This window comes from Harpia harpyja, chromosome 3 (genome assembly GCF_026419915.1).
Source record: "Harpia harpyja isolate bHarHar1 chromosome 3, bHarHar1 primary haplotype, whole genome shotgun sequence".
NCBI lineage: Eukaryota > Metazoa > Chordata > Aves > Accipitriformes > Accipitridae > Harpia > Harpia harpyja.
In genome coordinates, this window is record NC_068942.1 from 30,989,595 (window position 1) to 31,006,708 (window position 17,114).

Sequence of the window (17,114 nt, forward strand, 5' to 3'; positions counted from 1 at the left end):
GATATACGTCGCACAAAACAATTGCGGTACATCACATCCATAGGATACCAGGTATCCTCCATTTGCTATGTTAATACATTTGGTATCTTCTTAGGTCTTGTTTTCTGTTAAATTTCTTTACGATAGTTCCTGTACCCTCTGGGGCTTCTTCCCCTTTCTCCCTGTGGTAGATTTCCGAGAGTCAGACTGTTAGTCTGTTGCAATGCAAACTAAAACGTCAGCATAGAATGGCTTGGCAGTTTACATATCTGTGATATAATTAAGCCTGTTACTTTTCATTTGCAAAGATCCTGCCAAATTTAGCTAGTGCAGCTCAGCCAAGCAACTGTACTTCAGTGTGCCATGAGACCCTGGTACAGCACCTGGACAAACAGCCGCAAATTGATTTAGTTTATCGAGTTGATTATCCAAATTAGCCTAACACAAATAACACCCCTCGTGCCACATTTTACTCCCGCAACAGTCACCATTCACTCCCTGGCACCTTTTCCTTTCACTTGCTATCACAGTTCACTCCTAGGCAGTTTTTCCTTTCACTCACTAATTATTTATTGTTGTGGCTGGAGAAAATACTGTCTTTCTTTTTTTGGGTAGCCAAGTAGAAATGGTGCATGGAGTTGACATTACCTAAAACATTTCCACCTAGTCATTCAGAAAGCAGCTTTCAGAAGCCAGTGTCCCCATCATTAAATTTTTATAACAATAATACATAGCTCTTTTGTAATACAAACACAAATGAATCGTTAGAACGTTCTTTTCAATGACAAGAATGAACCACCGCATTCAGACACTTTTCTGCAAACTTTGGAACTGAATTTCAAACTGACAGTACAGAAATTGTAGGAAATGTAGCCAAACAGAAATTATACCAATTCGTCCACTGTCTTTACGCAAGTTAGAAAAAATGCAAATATGAAAAGTAGAGCACCAATGGTGCAAAATAACTTGATTTTCTTTCAGTTACAGTAATCAAAAGAGAATAACAACAAAAAAAAATTGCTTAAAAATAAAAGACACATGGCACTAAAGTTTGTCTCAAAAAGGCCTGCCTTCAGGGTGTACCCTGTAATGTCAAAGTCATTGTGAAGTGTAGGTCTTGCAACTGTATTTAGCTGAAATGAATAAAAAAAATTCTTACTGGTGTCATATTTATTAACCAAAATACTAGTATTCTGGGTTTATTTTGTAGTTGTCAGACAGAAACCTGGCTTTTTATTATTTTGCACATCGGGGGTTTTTTTAAACACTGCCGTGCAGTGGTAATGCATTTCTGCAGCCCCGTGGCAGATGATGGGTGGGCAGCAGAGCACCAGCTGTCGGCAAGGCTGAGAAACAATGAGGTGCCTGGTAAATTGCTGTGTAGCAGTTTTATTTATTTTCCCCTTAGTTTAAATGGTTGGGGAGACTGAGTAAGCCCCGTTTTAATTACCAGAGCGCAGTATTTCTTACCAAGTGAACTTTGCTTATTTCACCGAGAGGAGATGCTGTTGTTCTACAATTTACTTTTTACCGAGTATCAAGCAATAATGCTCTCACCATGAGGGGTGTGAGGTTTTTTGCAGCCTGTGATCTTGCTGCAAGGAAGTATTTTTACTATTCCCTTTACATTTTCCCCTTTCTCCATTTCATCCCATTTCTCATAGCATTCTCTTGCAGTTTTCTACCTGATTCCTCTCCACCGTCGTCTCTGCCAAAACCACGGACACTGATGTCGTGGCTAACCTCTTGTGAGGTACTATTAAATGTTGCCTAACGCAGAGACGTATAACATCTTCTTCCTCTTACCCCCACAAAGCTTACACATCAAGTCACCCTTGTTCTAATATCTCACCTAAACCCCAACCTCTCACAGCAGTCAGACTAGCAGTGCTCGCTATTTCCCCTGATCACAGTGGACACGTCCTCTTCTTTAAGTCTCGGGGCTATGCCTGACCCCTGGCTTGGGTTGGAATACTTGAAAAACATCTCCTGTTGCCCCAAGCCTGGACAAAAGTTGCCCCACCAGAGCGGAGGAGAGGTGTGAGGAGGAAGGAGCGGCGGAGGGGAACCACCGTGTACTGGCCACGGACCCCCACGCACCGCTTGGCGTTGGGGGGAAGAGAAGTCCAGAGTGAAGGAGTGGGGCCTTAACATACGTTAAGCTTATGTAAATAGTTGGTTGGTACTTACTTTGTAAGTGGGAGTAATAATGTAAAAGCAAAAGCAAATCCTCCTGTATCGCTTGCCCTGTGAATATTTAGATAGCAGTACCGCAAAAGGGTGGCAGGTTTTGTCTCCTGTTTCCAGAATAAGATTTTTCAAATTTTAGATCAATTCAGGCTGAATACATGCTAACTACCATTGCTTTCAAACTGGAATAAACTTACAAGTATAGTTCTTTACTTATCAAAGAAGAGGAGGTAAATATGTATATGTGTAAATAAGTATATGTATATATATGGATGTGCTCATTATCAGACAGAAAAAAAGGAAGTCTGAAGTCAAGTTATTCACTTGACTAGAAATAAACTGTTTTCAGGAAGCAGAAAAACAGTGAATATAAAGGTCTTCAAAATTAAAAGCACTAAAACACTGACGGTTTCAAAGAGCGCACGTCTAAAAAGAGGAAAGTGCTGCTGAGTGTGCTGTTCGCAGCTCAAGCGTGAGATTATTCATACATACCAAACATTTGCTCACAGTGTAAACCATTTTTAAAGGATGTTTACTGCAGTCCTATGTTGCAGGACATTTAAAACTGGTATGTATAAAAGCGTGCTTTTTCAACAGGTGCAGGGTTTAAATGTAAGACAGTAAAAAATAGTTTAAAACAGATAATGCCAAGTTTCAGTAGCTGCCCTCTTGCAATAAAAAGGCACTGTCCTTGTTCCCCCCCTAAAAAAAACCCCTTTCTTTTGAAGGATTTTTGCTGATGATAGCACAGGTAGTCCTAAATGTAAAGAAAGTATTTACTTCATATTTTCAAACAAATTAGTTCTAAACTGAAAGTTTAAGAAGACTTCAGAGAATTAAAACTGTTCTGACCAGGGAAACTTCAGTAACAAATATTCTAGAGCTAACAACAGATACAAAACCAGAAAAAGGCGGGAAATTTTTCGTCCCCAAATTCCATCTAATAGTGTATACTCTACAAAATAAACACCGTTGGTTTTCATAGCTAAGATATTTAAGTCACTTAACTTACAACCTTGAAAGTCTAAAATATGAGAACATTTGGGATCTGATTCTATTTGCAGTTATATTAGTGTAAGAAAAAACTAAGTCAATAAAATTATGCCATTGTAGGTCTAATGCATAAGTAGAAGTCAACCATTTTTGAACCCCTAAATAAGAGGATCAGAAATCAACAAAAATAATATGAATTTAAGATGGCCTTAGTTCTCTGAAGCCTCCTCAAGAGTCTGTTTTCCTTTCCATTCTTGGTACGGACAAGCAGTAAGACAAAAGAATCAAAACCAACAGAACAGTTAAAAGCTGTCTCATTTATGCAGACTATCAATCAACATTATCTTCACCATCAGGTCAATTTTGTAGAATGCTGACACTGTTGCATTTCTTCTGTGTCCTTCATTTCCAAGAAAGCGTTTTAAAAATTCAGACAGCATTTTAAATAACACTTTGTCTTTAATGTGCCTCCCCTAGTTTTGCAGGCCAAATCATGTAAGTACATTGTGGACAGTGCTGAAAATAGAAACTTTGGTAACGATTTAAAAAAACTGTTATTTTCAGTTTGGAAGTCCTTCACTGGCAATGTCCCAGTGTAACTGAAGGCAATGGGGTTTCATCCAGTCATGAACAAATCATTGTAATAAAAATGAACAGTGTTTGTGTTCTGTTCAACTGAACGTAACTGCATACTTTCTACAGAGGCTATGTATTCAAATTCTTTGGAATAAGCTCTTCTTTTTATATATATTCATGTTGCATCAAAATAGTAACTGTATAGAAGAATCAAACTTCTGTATAGAAAAAGCAGAGTGCTGTTCCCCCCCCATCCTCCCACCCCACATTGCAAATGCAGCATGTTCATTTACAGCATATGAAATAAGGGGAATATGGCAGTTTGGGCTGTGAAACAGCAGTGTGCAGAGCTTCAGTGGGAGGACGAGATCCACGTATCATTGCTTCTTGTGGGGAAAAGCCCACTTTATCTTTTGCAAATAAAGCAAATTCCCCATGTGCTTGGAGCAGGGGCACTGAGACACCCATTTGAAATGAGGGCCACCGTGTGACACTGCAAGAACAAACAGGAAGAGACCTTCCCTAAAACAAATGCAAAATGAGATAGCCTTATGAAAACAGAAGAAAATATCAAATAAAACACAGTTTAGAGGCATGAAATTGAGCACTGAAATGCTTGAATTCATGGGAGAGTTGTAAAAAGAAACGGAAGGCTTTGAATTTCAATTCAGGACACCCTAATCCAAGACTGAGAACATTCTTCCCTTTTACCATTTTTTGTATCCCAGTTCTTTTACCCTGCTAAGAGTATGTGCAAAAGAAAGGGTGGGCTTTGTTTTCTCTAACTAATGGTGGTTCCACTCTTGCCTACAGGAGAAGAGGGATTAATTCTCTTCAAAGATGCCAGTGTAAAAATCCACTTACTTGGATGACCAGGAATGGGTCCAGGAATTGAATTCTTACTCATAGGCTTTATGTCTGACCTAAAATCTTTCAAATGAGATTTTATAGTATAGTACCTGAAAAGCACAGACTACTACTTCCAGCATACAGTCCTAAATGTAAAGAAATTAAAGTTTTTACTGCAAATTTGGAAATGAAAGAGTTCTAACCTGAACGTTTAAGAAGACTTCAGAGAATTAAAAAGAAACTCCAGTAACAAATATTCTAGAGCCACCCTAATCAGGGGCAGCTCCCGTAACGTCTCCCGGCACTCTTGGGCAGCTGACCGCGCTTGAGAGAAGCTGCTAGAGCTTCCTCAGGCCCCCAGCCCTGTCGCTCCCCTTCCTTACCTTGCAGCAGCAGGTGCCCTCAAGTTTTGAGGCTGTTGAAGTACCTACCGCGAAAGCTGAAAGCGTACGGGAGTAGAATGAAGTCATGGGCTATTCTCACATGCAACTTGGAATTTCAATTTGCTTTTTCTCAGATTTTTGGAGAAAGTTGAGCATTTATTCATGTTGCGGGACGGGGGGAAGAGCAATGACTGCTAAATTCACCAGGCTCAACAGGTTTTGTGGATGTCATTAACCTACTCTAGTATGAAAAAGAACTTCCTTCAACAAGCCTGTAAATATGTTCAAAATCTCTACAGTTTCTATTTTAAATCCACAAGAATACTGGAAATAGTATTACAAGTTAAACAGAGAATATTAAAAATATATACAAAACTAAAACCTTCCTTGCTAAAATTTTCCTAAACTCTTATATTTTCAGTGGATTTGGAGGATAGTTTATGCATTGGGATTCACTCAATCCTCAAATAAGTAGTTACTCTATTTTTGTCTTTTCAGGTCTGAATGGAGATGATTTCTTGGAGTTAGGCCTCCGTAATGGCAGAGTAGTATATAGCTACAATCTAGGTTCTGGCACAGCAACAATCATTAGTAAACCACTTGATCTGACACTCAATATTCATGTCATCCATCTTGGCAGATATCTCCAAAAAGGTTGGCTGAAGGTAAGAAACTATTTCCTTTAGAAGGACAGCTTTTAGATGAAAGTGTTCTTTTTTTTCACATTTTATATGGAAAGTTTAAAAATTTTGTGTTTCCCTGTTAAGTTTGGAGGACTGCCTTCATTAGGAGTTCCTAAATAAGGTAAATTCCTTTGTTGTAACAAATATAAATGTTTTACTCAAAGGTGGATGATCAGAAGAATAAAACCGTCACTTCTCCTGGGAGACTGGTTGGACTCAATGTCTTCAGTCAGTTTTATTTAGGAGGCTATCGCGAGTATACTCCAGAACTCCTACCAAAGGGATCCAGATTTAAGAATGGCTTTCAAGGTAAAGATTATACTGTTTTCAATTCCTTTTAAAACATGCGTTAAATTGTTTCAGTTTCTTATGAAATAAAGATTTAAAATCTCTGTCTTATAAGGAAACAAACTAGGATCTCCTTGGCTGAGATTCCTGTGGCTTTTTCATTATTTTACTACAATAACTAAGAAACACAAAGCAAAGAGAGGCTTTGCTAAATATTTTTAATACTTTTTCTGATAAAAATGGAAGTTTGCCATGATATCATTTCTTCTTATCTGTCCCTGTTCTACAGCATCACTCCAAAAGGACTTTCTTTCTCTGTGGTAAAGTAGTTTCAATTCTTCTCCAGCTAGCTCTGACCGTTGTCACTGCCAGCGCTGGTTTGGGTAATAGTTTTCATGCTGAAAGCTTCTTTCTGATAGGACATCATAAAATCTGATTTTTTTTCCTGACATCATGGTCTAGGTCTCTAGACAGGACCTAAGTAATTCCGGTTAGGAATATTTCAGCTATTCATCTAACAGATAATAATTCCTACCTCGAAATGGATATTTGAAGCTCTGTAAAAATCTTAATTCAACTCTTACCAGATCAACAATGAAGCAAAGGATTTGTTCATAACACTTCTTTATTTGCATTCCTTACTTCCATAGAAATAACGTACTCGATATTTTTGAGGTAAACTTCAATTTATTTTAAGCACTGGAAAGCCTTTCAAATGAAAAGAAAACATTTTGCCATAGCAGAGTTTGAGTTCTCAATTATAAAATTGGGGGCACATTAGGAAAAGCAAGCATAGCAGTAAGATTCACTTTCATACACTACTACACTCCATTTCCACTAAGACCACATAACTGCCTCTTTTCCAGCCATCACCTTACATTTTCTTCTTACATAGAAACTTCCTTGAAATCAATTTCTTATCCTATAATCAACTTTTCACTCAGAAACTCATCCAAATTAACATTTCATCTGTCTCTGTCTTTTCAGGAAGTATGGATTGAATAGTTATACTTTTCATAGCTTCTTAACAGCTTGCAAATTGACATGTCGTAAAACATAATGTCTATGCAAGTATTTTAATATTGTCAATATTTGTGAAGTACTTCTGGCTTTTTTTATAGACATGTTAATGTTAGGGGTGACCAACAGGAATCTCTGGTGCTTCACTTTAACCACAAAACTTTTCCAGTTTTAAAGGTTCCTCATGTTGCGACTGTATTGGGATGGCCAAATTTCTACAAAAGCAGGATGAATATTCTTCCAAAAAATAAAAAATATTTCAAAGTTCATGTACTGTTAGTTACCATGCTATTTATTGATTTTTGTTACTGTTTAAAAAGAAGTCTTTATCTCAAAATTTTGTCAAATATGTAGCTCATAAACAGTTTTCTCTTTGTCCCTATCATTCACAGTATTAAGTCTACTATATTTGCTAATTCATTCCATGCTCCAGTTCGCAGCAGCGGCTTGTCTCTGTTCTCCAGAGCATATTGACTTTCAAGGAAGCTACGCTTCCCTGTGACCGATTTCCTACGACATTTTCTTATGTAGTCAGCATCTCATTTGTTATTCTAGCTCAGAAATCTCCCGTTTCAGCTCTCGGGATCCTCAGGATCAGAAATAAACCTCCATAGTCCTTCTCCAGAGTGGGAACCATAAGACCACTAACATAAAGGAAAATATTGAACCATTTTACTTCAGCCAATCTGCAGGTATAGGGAGCCCACAGAAAAACTCTGGAAGTGACAGTCAAGTTAAGTTTATCTAGCACACAGTTGATTAAACCACTCAGACTTTTGGAAAGATGCTGTTGGCTGCTTTTAAAGACATGATTTATTCAAACCATTTTGCTTCTAATACCAGAGTGTACCTCTCCTTTTGTAAGCAATCACTGTTGGACCAAGAAACACTGAGGTCAGCCTTGCTGCTGCAGACTAACTGTCCCTAGTGTCAGTGTGCAGTCGTTTAGGATTTTTACTCTGTACAGCTACTGCCTCAGACCATTTCCTTCCTTACCTGCATGCCTTCAGCAGTTGTTGTTCAAGTAGTTTCCACGGGGGAGGAGGAAACTGAAAATAAATGTCTTTAATAAACTGTAATTTAATAATCAAAAGAGTGGGAATTTTAAGTTTAGGAAATTTGGGGATCAGCACCTACAGATTCTTTTGATAGGCTGAAGAATGTTTGGTGGTGCCTTGAGCGATTCAGAAAACTTCCTTCAGCCCCTGTGAGAAGCTGAAGAAATTTTTCAGCCTACTGCATCAAACTCTGATCTTCAGGATCAAACCAAGTTTAACTCACAAATTCAGAAACTTCTTTTGAGTTCCTCTTGCAAACTTGGCTGTGTCAGAAAACCGCTCCACTATTCACAATAGTTGGCAGTCTCTCATTAAAAGAGGCCCAGAACTGGCAGAGCAAAGGGAATTCAGGTCAGAAAGAAAGCACATTCATTAGCTGATCCTTCTGCAGAAGGTTGTATAGTGCTTGCTATGACAGGCTCAAATTGCTGCTCTGAGTCCTTCATCTGCACCCCACTGACTAAGAATTAGAAGAAATACGAAAATTAAATGAAAAATTCAGTTGAACTCTTAAAGCTGGGCCAAAATGCTCGTGTACCTACTATGTGCTTTGTTTACAAGTGCTCAAGAACTGTTACTGGCCTAGAGGTTCTGCTGGTACAGTTAAACTAGTCATCAACAGAAATGCTACTTTATTTTCCATGATGACCTTCCCAGTTCTTGGGTACTCACTGTGCCTTCCGTTGTTTACACAGAGCTCTGGGCTGCTTTTTCTTAGCACTCCAGCAAGACTCAGGAGAACACAACATGCTTTATCTGCTACTGATAAACAGATGAAACATTAGTTAGGATTTACCAAGCATACAGTGGCCTAAAACCAACACTGTTAAAAGCAAAGAAGCAATGATATGAAGACTGTAAATAATCCTCAAACTAGGTTATTTTTAAATTGCTTAATATGAGGTTTTGAATTACCAGTTATGTGTCAATATAAGCCGAACTACAAAGTGTGTGTAATATGGAAAAAACCTGTTTAAGAAAGCTACTTTTACTAACATTGTTCTAACTGTGGTTAAAATAGCTATCTTGCTATAAATATTACTTATACTTTGTTCAAAACAAATTACGTGATTATAAAAAAAATTCACAATTGCACATTCATTGTGTCTTTTCGTTGCAAGTCGTCTTCTTATGTGATTCCAGTGAATCATGCAAAAACTCGTATTAAGTGTTTTTTTAAACAAACAGCGTGATGATTGCTTTCAATCTCCATATCATATCCTTTCCCCACTTTCAGTGTTAAGCAGAGAGCCTCTGGCATGCACTGCTGAATACCTACTATTCTCATGATTTCAAGCACTGTGGGAATTCACCATATCTCAGCTAAATTGTATAAATCAGGTTTAGAAAGGTATGAGCATTTCTGTACAAACCACTGTATTGGTTTAACTAAAGTGGTTTAAAACCTGATTTTTAGTTTAAAATTGTATATATTTATGTCTAGATCTGGATGACATTTCAAAAGCGCTTAAGGCTACCTTTAAATGTGACTCTAAATCACTTGGATATTCAGATATATTTTGAAAAGTTACTTAGTGTTTGATCCAAAAAGATGTAATGCATAGCATAATCTTCAGCTTTGCAGTACATAAATAGGCATGTGGATCTGGAAATGTGATTTGAAAATACTGATGAGTAAGTTAGACCTGTAAGGCTTACCATCCTGTGCAGTCACTAGGAAGAGCAAAGACTTTCCGAAGGGGCGATCCCCAGAAAGCCCACAGGCTAGGCAGGAGCTGCCTGGAGGTAGCAAGTAGGGAACATCTCTGCTTCACTCTGAAGCTTTTGCTCCTCTTTTCACTTGGGATACCAACGTATTAGCAAATTAAAAGAATGTCAGGGCATAGATCCAGGCACTGACACTCAATCATCTCTACAAATAAATTCTTACTGCTCCCTGACAAATATTTGGTCTGTGACAACTGTCGTTTTTCCAAATAATTCTTGGTGTATTTAGGGACTTAACATAATCTAGAGACCATTTCCCATCAGTAGTTTGGATGCAGCTATAGTGTTTCAGAAAGTAATAAAAGTTTGATGATATAATTGTGACTACAGCAGGTCACTTGCCCACAGGACCAACTAACAGGCCCTGGAAGTGTTTACCTTACTAGTATACATTAAACTTTTGAATTATTTTCTGAGATTAAGGGCCTAAAGGAGCAGCATACTCCTAGTTTAAAATGTGGTCATGTGCGACATGATCTGTATGTACCACGGACTGAAGCTTTCACTTAAGAAGGGGAGAATCTGGGTCTTTCCTTGAAGGAGTCCTTTTCAGCCTAAGGAAATTCAAGTCCACATTCCCTGCCTGCATTGTATTAGCCAGTGTTCTCTAAACAGACTTCTTGGCATCTGTTGTCCTTTTTTTCTGGAGGGGTTTTTTTTGACTGCTTTTATCTGATGTAGATGCATTTGTGAACAGCATGTGTGTGTAAACACAAAATTGCACCTAGTCGCTCCTTACTCACTGACTTTGCATTCTGTCTATTCCTTCAGAAATGAATTCTGTTGTTTTACCTATCATTAAATGAAGGAACTTACAATCATCCACTCATTGGCCTGAACAGAAAGTAGCCAGCATACCTTTAGCTCACGTAGATGGTATGGTTGCCCATCCACTGAAGACATTCTGGTGCAACCCATTCATTGAGGCTTCACACCGTCCTGTTGTTCGGTTTGTTTTGACTTCCTGTATCTGTTTTAAAGTTCATTTATTTTTTCTTTCTACTTTTGAGGTTGCATTTTTGACATTCAAGTTCGCACCAGCTTGAATGAAGAATTTAAAGCACCAGGGATTCCAGAAGGTCACCCCAATTCTGGTCGAAGTGTTGGACAATGTAAAGAATCCCCATGCAGTTTAATAAAATGCAGAAATGGTGGGAAGTGCATAGACAGCGGCTCTACTGTTTAGTAAGTATTTTCTTTGGTTGTAGACTACGGCATAGACTGATCTCTAGACTAATAACTGTGGTAATTTAGTGGCTTGATAACAGAAGTCTCCAGGAGCCTATCATCTTATTAGAAAGAAAGAAAGAAAACTGCTGAAGGGTTCCTTCAGTTACACAGAGAATTTTGATCTTACATTAATAAAATCAGAACTAAAATATTAAAATTATGTTAGGGCATTCCCTGGGGAAATTTTTAAAGAAATTTCATGGACTGGTTCTGCTCCACTGAAGTCACTGGCATCCAGACTTAATACAAAATCCCTGGGAAGAACTAGATGCGCAAGAAAGACATTTTTTAAAAAACTGAGTGAGCAGCCTAGCTAGCAGAGAACAAATAGCAAAGAGGAGAGCTTGACTGTCTAAATGTCTGACCATGGCTGATGGGGCAAAAGTAGGTGACTTCTGTTTCCTGGAAATTAGTATTTTCATCCAAGAACCCCTTTCTGGAGTAATCCACTAACTGCCCAACATCAGAAAGTTCTGAAGCAGTTTAAATCCTCAGGAGCTCCCTTACCTAGCACCTGTGCATCCTTCTCTCCTGCTCAGTCTCTCCCTAATACACACAGTTCTCTGTGCCTCCAGTTGTGATTTCTGTGGATACTTTCCTGACTCTCAAATGCACCTTCCCTGGTCACTCTTCATGCCATCCTCAAGTGTTCATTCACCATTGCCTTTCCAGATGTAAAACCTGCTTAATCCATTTCAAACAAAACAAGGTGTGTTAGTAAGGATCTCATATTAAAATTGTTTGAACTAGGTCAGTTCATCGTATAAGCTGTTCAGCTGGCTGATCTATGGGATAGTAAGTGGTGGCAAGGACAGCTGGCCCAGGAGACGAGTCTATCATCTTTCATGCCTTATCACTAGGTGTAGATGGATCTTACTGTCCAGACTGTAAGGCGTATGAGAAGGAAGTACATTTGCAGTTCCAAATTGCTGTGGTGTGTCAACACTTCCATTATAATACATCTTGTTTCCAAACACTTTGTAACTCAGCTGTAAAACCTTTGCTGAGGAGCACTTTTGATTTTAAAAGTATCTGCCAAGATTAATTATACTTGCTTCCTCTCCTGTGATTCTACAAGTGCTCATTTATTTACACATATTTGCATAATTTTTTAAAAAAGAGAAAAGTGCTGATTTAAAACATCTGAAGACAATGACTGAAAACACTGCAGACAGCAAGACAGATAAGAAGAAAAAAAATGGCTTTGCACTGTGGAGCCTCTGTGTATGATTCTTCTTCAAAACAACAAAGACCTGTCCTTCTGTGTGCTACAAAGAAAAAGAGTTTGCATATCTGTCAAGCTAAAAACAATCTACTAACTGTGTGTTGGAGAGAGAATTATATGGTAATTGGTTTTGCTGCCCCTGAGACAAATCTTCATCAGTAAGAAAACCTGTACAAAACTAGTGCTTCTAAAGCTAGTAAGGCTGTACTAAAATTTGGAAAATTCACCCCTGAGATGCAGCATGCCGTTCCCTCCCCATTCCGCTTGTGAGCGTATGTATATTTTCTTAAATAGAGCAATGAAGGAAATGCTTTGAAAGATATAATTTGGGACTGCTTTCCAAGTATTGCACTACAGTATGTCCCAACTATTGGACTTTGCAGGATCCTTCCAGAACTGTTAAGCCCTTGACATTCAGAGTGTTTGATCTTTCTGAGGAACAAGAAAGGAGAATGACACTCTTTTCGCTTATGACCATATTAGAGGAGATAGAAAACCAAAACTGCAAGAAAAAAAAAATCAGAAATGTGGGCCGAAGCATGCCACTCCCCTCTGCCTACCTACACCACCCTAAGTCCTTGCTTCAGCAACTTCCCCAGCCGTGCTGTCATCTTCATGTCCATAAAGTACACAGAGCCACCACCAGCAAGATCTAGAGAACATCTGGAAAGCAAGTGGCAGGTTATAGTGGCAGCTGGTGACATAGCTACATTGGGAAGCTTGATATTACAGGCAAGGTTCTTTTTCATCATTATAATTTCATAATTTGTATTCCAGATTTGTTTAGGGATTGTTCTAAAATGGCGGGGGGGGCGGGCACCTGTAATTTGTTTCTGCTGTGTTTTGTTTACTTGTTTGGTTTTAATTTGTATTGACCTACTACTGAATTATATACCTCTCCTCATATTTCAGGACAGCTAGGTCTTCACAGATTATGTATATATGCATCCATGCACCAGTAATGGCCACTTTTCCTCTCACAAAAAAGTGAAACATTGACAAAGAGGTGTGGATGTAGCATGCATATCATTTTTATCAATGTATAGTAGCTGTCAATACCGTCTCACATTTTCTCAGAGGGAACTTCTTTCTGTTTTCAAATCATCTGTGTTCCTTTGAAGAGCAGAGTCGTTAAGGGAACTGGATTTGTGTTCAAATATTTTTTCTCCTGAAATGCGATATCTCCAGAGGTGTTTGTTGCTTTTTTGAGCTATTTTTATGTCTTGCTTTCACAACCCTGCCAGAAAGTGTGCAATGCTGTTAAGCTGTAGATTCAGTTGCTATAGGGATGATGTTTTGATTTAAATAGAAGCAGAAATATACAGCATTAAACTTTACATTTTGGCCAGCAACAGAGCACAACTGCTATGTTTTAACAAAATAAAGAGTAAATATTTGAATGATAAAATGAAGAGTTTCATGTTCAAGGGACAATAATATCCTCCATTATTTTATTTATGGCATAGAATCATACAAAATAGAAAATTACATATAACAAGATTGTCTGTGATGTGTTATGGCTACTGCTTGCCGCTGAAGTAAGAGAAAAAGTACGTGTTGTGTGCACTTTGAACAGAACATCAGACATAATGAGCAGGATTCAGTTTGCTAAATGTAAGCATGTAGTGTCACTTTAGATACCCCTGGGTAGACCATTTGGCCTTCAGCTGCTGCTTCAGAAGAGCTTAGGACTTGCATAAGTCTTCTGTCATATCTCCAAGCCTCATGTGGATTTCTCAGTACTCTATAGCTTTCAAATAGCACTAGCTACTTAAGTTTAGGAAATTAAATCATACCCCTATATGGTAGAGGGATGCCCCATAAAATGAGCTGCTGTAGTTTCATTATTAAGTTAGATTTGATTAGAACCAATTTTCAGTGCAAGGATGGAACCAATCTTTAATGCAAGGACCGACTTTTATAGTTTGTAAGGGGAAAGGCATACCTTTTCTGGTCTTCATAGGGTGTCCAGAAGAGCGCAAGTCTTCTGGAGTTCTTCTGTCTTACCTGCTAGTTTCACACAGATCTCCCAGATACACCATGGCATGCCAGATGGCACTAAACGCCTGTGTTGAGGCAACTGAATGCAGCACCTCATCGTTAGTCATGCATGTGTTGGTTTGTGGGATGGGTAGTGCTCCAGTTCCCCTGACTGGTTCAGCTGGATCGCCGTTGATTAGCGCATGAGCTCAGGCACCTACTCAAGGATCCCATCACCTGAACTTGAGCGTTCAGTGGTCTCTGTCAGAATCTTGTCTCCCCGGTCTCAAGCTGCCTCTCTCGCGTACCTCTAGGAAGGCAACTGGAGGCCATCTGGGCTCCTAACATAACATAAAATCAGGTGCCTTGGTCTCAGAATGAATCTCACCTCTTACATCTGAAGAAATGCAATGAGCGTCTGGATGATTTACTTTTCGGTAGTCCTGCGAGGAGCAGGGAGTTGCACTCAACGATCCTTATGGGTCCCTTCCAACTTGAGGTATTCTGTGATTCTAAATGGGTCTTTAAATCCCTGAGAGTCAAGGCATTAGTGATGTTGCAAGCCATTGGGTTCTCCTGGTCTGGAAAAACAACAAGCAACTGCAACCAAGAAAATATAGAGAAAATTAGACCAGCATGGCATGCCACATGATGGAAAGGATTTGAAATGCTGCCCCTTCCCTTATCTCTCTAAAGATTAGGAAATTTTGGATCTAAACTTCTCAACCCCAGTCCAACTTGCTCAGGAGTGTTAAGTAGAAGGTTGCATTTGTTCATAGACCTTTGCCACTGTAGGCCACAGCAAACATGTTCAGCTCCGTGCAAATAATTTTCAACTCATTTAAAAACATAACTTTTATTAGGTCCTAAAAGACAAGACTGAAAAGAAACTTAGACATAGGCAGACACAAGCAAGGGAAAGGGGAAGAACCTTTGTGTACGCTGCCCGACAGCAATAGCTTCAGCTCCAAACACCCCCGTCACAGCCCAAGAAACGGCCACTTCTGTTTGCACTCAGGGAGTTAAATTACTTCCCCTTCTCAGTAGCTTTCATGCGTCAAAGCATAACATTTGTAGCTGAGATGGAAAGCATTCTGATGCTGACTCTGATGAATTGAGGTGCTTTTGCTTTTGCAAGGTCCTGTCCTCTTTTCCCCTTCATTCCAAATAGCTGTTTATCACTCTGAAGGGCTTGTTGGCTGTGCTTTGTTTACATGTTGTTGTCTGATCTGAAGGTTTGGTGAAACAGCAGAGCTTCACAGACTCCTCATGATGTTTTGCCCAGAAACACTGGGCTGATTAATGGGGAAAGTGTAGCTCAGTGAGTTTGAAGAAAAATTCAAGATTTTGCACATACACAAAAAGACATGGACTAAGAATCAATCAAAATCTATGAGGTTTCATTCTTAGCCTTGAGAGAGAAAACTTCCAGGGAAAAATCAATAAGTGCATTTATTCAGGGGAACAATTTTTTTATCATAAAGTACCACTAAATTCTAAAATACAAATAGGTCTAACATATTTCATTTTAACGGTTTTGAAACATTTTAGTAAGGAGGGCATTTTTAACATGCATGCCAAGTGTATTCTGTATTTCACAATTTCTATAGAATTCATACTAATTTTAAATTTACAGGTTATTGTGAATTTTTTTTGTTATATTCTCCTGGCCTGGATGAAAGAAAGGCATAAAGAGTAGTGGTCACTAACAAGGCCAGTGATTCAGTCAGTTTAGAAAATTTGCTTGTGGCATAGATTTACCATCATAGATACATAACACTCAGATTGCCACCTCTTTCGTGGTCAAATCCACTATCCTCTTTTCCACCAAGTGCTTCACCAAACCTACCTCTGATGTGCCAATTATAAGAATTTAGCAAATGAATAATGGCTAAGTGAAAGGCAGCTGCTGACAGACTCCTGCTACCAGCTAAAATTTGGAATTGTTAGCAGTTCCCTTATGTTGACATATGGTTTTATTTTTATGGCTGCTCTTCACTGCTTTCCTTTCCCTTTTAACGTCCACTTTGACTCCTCCTAGTTTATGAAGCCAAGGCCTTTTTGAGTTATTTGTAGAGCAAAACACAAAAAAAGCCGCAAGCTGCTTTTTTTTTTAATGGATGCTAATATTGTAATGCTAAGGTTCAAAATAAAATGTTTCCTATGAAGTCCATTTTTCTTTTACAGTAAAATAAACATATCAAAAAGTTAAAGGAGAAACTTTGTTACTACACTTTTCTCTTAACCATTTTGGGTCAGATGACTAAATATAGGTATCCAAACTTGAAAGTGTTGATTACATTGCTACTGACATGTTGATTTCTTTTGGTAATAACGTTGCATTCTTTCCTTTCACTTACCCACCATAGCTGTGACTGCCTCACTGGATGGAAGGGTGCATTCTGCACCGAAACAGTGTCAGTATGTGAACCTGAGCACGATCCTCCACATCTGTGTAAGCAAGGCAGTACCTGTGTGCCGCTGCCTAAGGGCTACACGTGTCACTGTCCTCTTGGAACAACCGGTACCTATTGTGAACAAGGTATGTCAAATGGATAGTGCACCATACATACAGTTATGCGATAACGCCTAGGCAGAAAAACACAGTATTTTGTAATATATCAATCAAATGTGACACAGAGACACAAAGTGCAAAGTAGATTTTATTTAAGGAAGTGATGCTCCTTTCTGTTAGAAAATCAAGTAATTTAAAGCTATGAATGGTTAGATATTGTTTTCTGACTCTTCTTATTTTTAACACCATTTGTTCCTTCAATTTTTTCAAATCATTCAGCCAAATTCATGGGCAGCACAGCATCGTCAGATAGCGAGGGGTCAGGAAGCATTGCAGAGCAGCGTTGCAGTGCTTAGTTCAGTCCCAAGCTCACCATAAAGACGTATGTTGAGAAGTACACTTAAGAGCTCAGCAGTA

At 38.7% G+C, this 17,114-nt stretch overlaps 1 protein-coding gene across 1 annotated transcript in view; it reads left to right on the top strand.

Moving 5' to 3' along the window:
• Positions 1 to 17,114, top strand: part of EYS (eyes shut homolog) — a 1,008,942-nt gene that overhangs the window by 966,656 nt on the left and 25,172 nt on the right. Inside the window, exons 44-47 of the mRNA XM_052781811.1 lie at positions 5,469 to 5,635; positions 5,818 to 5,962; positions 10,758 to 10,932; positions 16,552 to 16,724. Of these exons, the coding sequence (XP_052637771.1) occupies positions 5,469 to 5,635; positions 5,818 to 5,962; positions 10,758 to 10,932; positions 16,552 to 16,724 (660 nt within the window). The remainder of the gene's footprint in view (positions 1 to 5,468; positions 5,636 to 5,817; positions 5,963 to 10,757; positions 10,933 to 16,551; positions 16,725 to 17,114) is intronic.